The sequence below is a fragment of the Ipomoea nil genome, unplaced genomic scaffold, assembly GCF_001879475.1.
Source record: "Ipomoea nil cultivar Tokyo-kokei standard unplaced genomic scaffold, Asagao_1.1 scaffold3017, whole genome shotgun sequence".
NCBI lineage: Eukaryota > Viridiplantae > Streptophyta > Magnoliopsida > Solanales > Convolvulaceae > Ipomoea > Ipomoea nil.
The window spans coordinates 761240-764978 of NW_017619445.1; the positions used below are offsets into that span (position 1 = coordinate 761240).

Genomic DNA, 3739 nt, shown 5'->3' on the forward strand with positions numbered 1-3739 from the left:
CAACAGTTTGGTCCAAAACCGTTGTCTTTGATGCAACACTTTTGTCAAAGACAACGGTTTTTACTTAACCGTTGTTGTAAGTGTGTTGTCTTTGTGCATTTTGTGAAAAGACAACACCACAACGACAACGGTTTTTTAAACCGTTGTCTATGTGCGTTTTTTTTTTTTTAAAAGACAACGGTTTTTTTAACCGTTGTCGTTGGTGTGTTGTCTTTAAGCGCACTGGAATACACAACACTAGAAAGACAACGGTTTTTTAAAACCGTTGTCTTTGTGCGCTCTTTTTTTAAAAAAGACAACGGTTTTATTTAACCATTGTCATTGGTGTGTTGTCTTTAAGTGTACTCGAATACACAACACTACAAAGACAACGGTTTTTAAAAACCGTTGTCTTTGCACGCTCTTTTTTATTTAAAGGACAACGGTTTTTTTACCGTTGTTGTTGGTGTGTTGTCTTTAAGCGCACTAGAATACACAACACTACAAAGACAACGGTTTTTTAAAACCGTTGTCGTTGCGCGTTCTTTATTTGTTTAAGACAACGGTTTTATTTAACCGTTGTCTTTAAAATATAAAAAAAGATGTTAACATCTTATGTATGAATGTGCAACATCTGGTATATAACTGGGTTGCTTCTGTGTTAGGATGCCCGCAGGAAAAATAGAACCTGAGACCTCTAACATAATAAACTCTAAACCCATCAAGCTACACCAACACTTATATATTTAAGCGTAACATCTAGGATATAACCAGTTTGCTTCTGTGTTGTCTCTGAGAACAAAGACAATGATTGTATAAAATAGGTTAAAGATGCTACCAGGAAGGATAGAACCCAAAACCTCTAACATAACAAACAAAACTAAACCCACCAAACCACACCAACCTTTGTTTACTAAAGTGTTACACCTTATCTTTTACTTATAATTTTGGGCTGGCAGCTTTGACCTCCGGGCATTTGAACAAAGAAAGAATACAATTCAAAAGTTAATTTAATAATTATATTTTCGTTCATATTTAAATATAAAATTATTCACCAAAATTTCAATTTTAATTAATTAAAGTTTTATTTTCAATTACAATTAAGACCAATCTATGAATTCAAATAATAATAATAATAATAATTATCAAGTATAAAAAATAATAGATTATATCTATAATATTTTTTTAAAAAAATTGGGGGCCCTGTGCGGTCGCGCCGGTCCGACATGGCCTAGTACGGCCCCGGCGGTGCGGTGTGGTGTTCCGAATGGTGCGGTATGGTGTGGATCGGCGTAAGGGCGGTATGATAGGGGCCTAGGTTGGTAATCGATCCTTTCGGCTAGCGCATGACTAACAAGGTTAGCTATATGTTGGTAATCAACCATTCCGGCATGCATGGGACACGTGGAGAATGGATATGAAAGAGTAGTTGATATTGTACAGTTAGTTATAGCCCATTTCTTTTGCCGCGATCTTTGTAATAATTGGGCCGCCATCTGTCTGGGTAATAAAGGACAAATTATGATGTGCAACTGTGTGCACCATGGTGCACACTGTTCTATGTTCATAATTACCGAACTATATATTCATAATTTTTGAAATTCATATTCATAATGATTGAACTCTATATATATTCACAATTACAGAACTCTATGTTCATAATTTTCGATATTCATATTACCAAATGTTGAACTCTGTATTCACAAATCACAAAACTTTAGTATAGAAATTATGAATCTACAATATAAAAATTTTGAATATTTACACTACAAAAAAAAAAAAAAACAATTTTTAGTGACAAAAATTTAGTGATGGGTAGAAAAACCCCTCACTAAATGTATTATTTGTATAATTTTTGTGAAAGTAAAAAATTACTCTAATTAAAAGTTTATGATTTAGTGACAAAATTTTAATTATATATTTATTTTAAAAGTATACTCTGACTATTGACATGAAAGATATTGTTACCATCATCATTATCTGAAAATTATTTCACTCAAATCTCATTCCCACCAAAACCTTATTTTTAGGCGCCCAAGTCTAATTGCTTCTAAAACACTAGTACAAAATTGAACATACCACCGGCTTCGCACCCATCGCACAACTACCACCGGCTTCACGTCACACCCACCACCGTTCACAGCCACCGCGACAAAGCCACAGCCACCACCGCGACGCCGACGCCACAGCCGCTGCCACGCCGTTGATCTGAACCCCTCCCTTGCCCTGCGACGATGGCGGCCTCCCTGTGACGACGCCACAGCCGCCGGCTCCGATGTGAGTTTGTGAGAAATTTTAATTTATTGATTTCCTCTTGCCTATAAATAATTAACCATTCGCCTCTGCATAGTGTTCATGTATATTGTTATGTTATTTCATATTGTTAATAGTTCTTCAATATTTTCACTCTATTTTCCTCGTTTTCTCGTATGTATATTTAGGTTTTTTTTTTTCTTCTATTTGCTTGATTTTGTTTCTACTATTGCAATGATTTTATGGTATACAAGAGTGATTTCCGCAAGAATTACAAGGAGAATTTTCCTGATAACAAATCTATGGCCATTGTGAGATTTCTTAAAGCATTGCATTTAAGTTATTCTTAATACTAATTGCATAGTTGTTTGGATGATACGATCATAATGTTATTATTATTTTAAGCATTATCACTATTGTGTTTTTGTATATTAAAATTGAACCAAAGCTTCAATTGATAGATTATTTCCTGTTTAATTTCATTTAAGGTTGGGAAAGCTGGTGGTGAGAAATGGAAGGCAATGTCTGACTCTGTGAGCTCTGATCTTCTGCTTTAGAGTTATTATTAAGTTTGTGTATTTAAATTTGAATTAAATTGCTCGATACATCTGTCACACGTTTGCTATATGGACTCTACTGTTAGGAGAAAGCTCCATATGTGGCAAAGGCATCACCTCTGAAGTCTGAGTATGAGAAAGCTATGCAAGAGTTCAAGAAAAATGTCTCTGTAATTCTCTTTGAAATTGATCACTTTTGATATTTTCCTTATTTCACATCATTATTACATTACTTTTTGCTATGATTTTCCGCTAATGGCTTTTTAAATTATCCTCTACTTCTCTATTGTAGAAGAGTAGCAGCTCAGAAGCAACCGTGTCTGAAGAATCTGAGCAGACTTCTGAGGTGAAAGACAACTCTGAGCATGAAGCAAGCTGTTAGGTCTGTTGCAACAAAGTTTCCTTTACTGTAGGGTTTGGTATTTCAATTGTTTCACAATTCAGACTAATTCCTCATGATATAGTCTACCGTTTGCATGTTAATGAGTGTAGTACTTAGATGGTTTTCATACTTCTGTTGAATACATACTTGACAAGAATGTATCTACACATATATATACTTTCTATTATGAGAATGCAAACATGTCATCATATTATTAAGATGTGTGGACAATATCAATCTTGAAATGTTTTCCCTCAACCTTTAGAGCAGCTTTGGTGGTGCTACATCTTATTATATACTCACAGGATTCCAGAATTTCCCCCGGTTACTTGTCTGTACTTATATTGTAACTTGTAAATGCTCCGTAACTATTTTCTATATATCAGATTTGAAGATCTGAAGGACCAATTAAGAATGCGTTTATTGAAGAAGCGCAAAGTTAAAAGAATCCAGTTTGTAATTACAAATGGGGGTTTATCTATAGAATTGAATACATATGCTTTAATCCGTCCAACCAATCCAGGTCTGATTTTATTTCTTCATAGTTTCGTGAACCAAATATCTTCAA

At 34.5% G+C, this 3739-nt stretch overlaps 1 protein-coding gene across 1 annotated transcript; it reads left to right on the forward strand.

Moving 5' to 3' along the window:
* The first annotated feature begins 2353 nt into the window (after nucleotides 1-2353).
* Nucleotides 2354-3449, forward strand: LOC109163321 (high mobility group B protein 3-like). The gene is made up of 4 exons (XM_019312074.1): nucleotides 2354-2543; nucleotides 2721-2765; nucleotides 2876-2959; nucleotides 3082-3449. The coding sequence occupies exons 1-4, from the start codon at nucleotides 2475-2477 to the stop codon at nucleotides 3169-3171; spliced, it is 288 nt and encodes a 95-aa protein (XP_019167619.1). The 5' UTR covers nucleotides 2354-2474; the 3' UTR covers nucleotides 3172-3449.
* The last annotated feature ends 290 nt before the right edge of the window (nucleotides 3450-3739 follow it).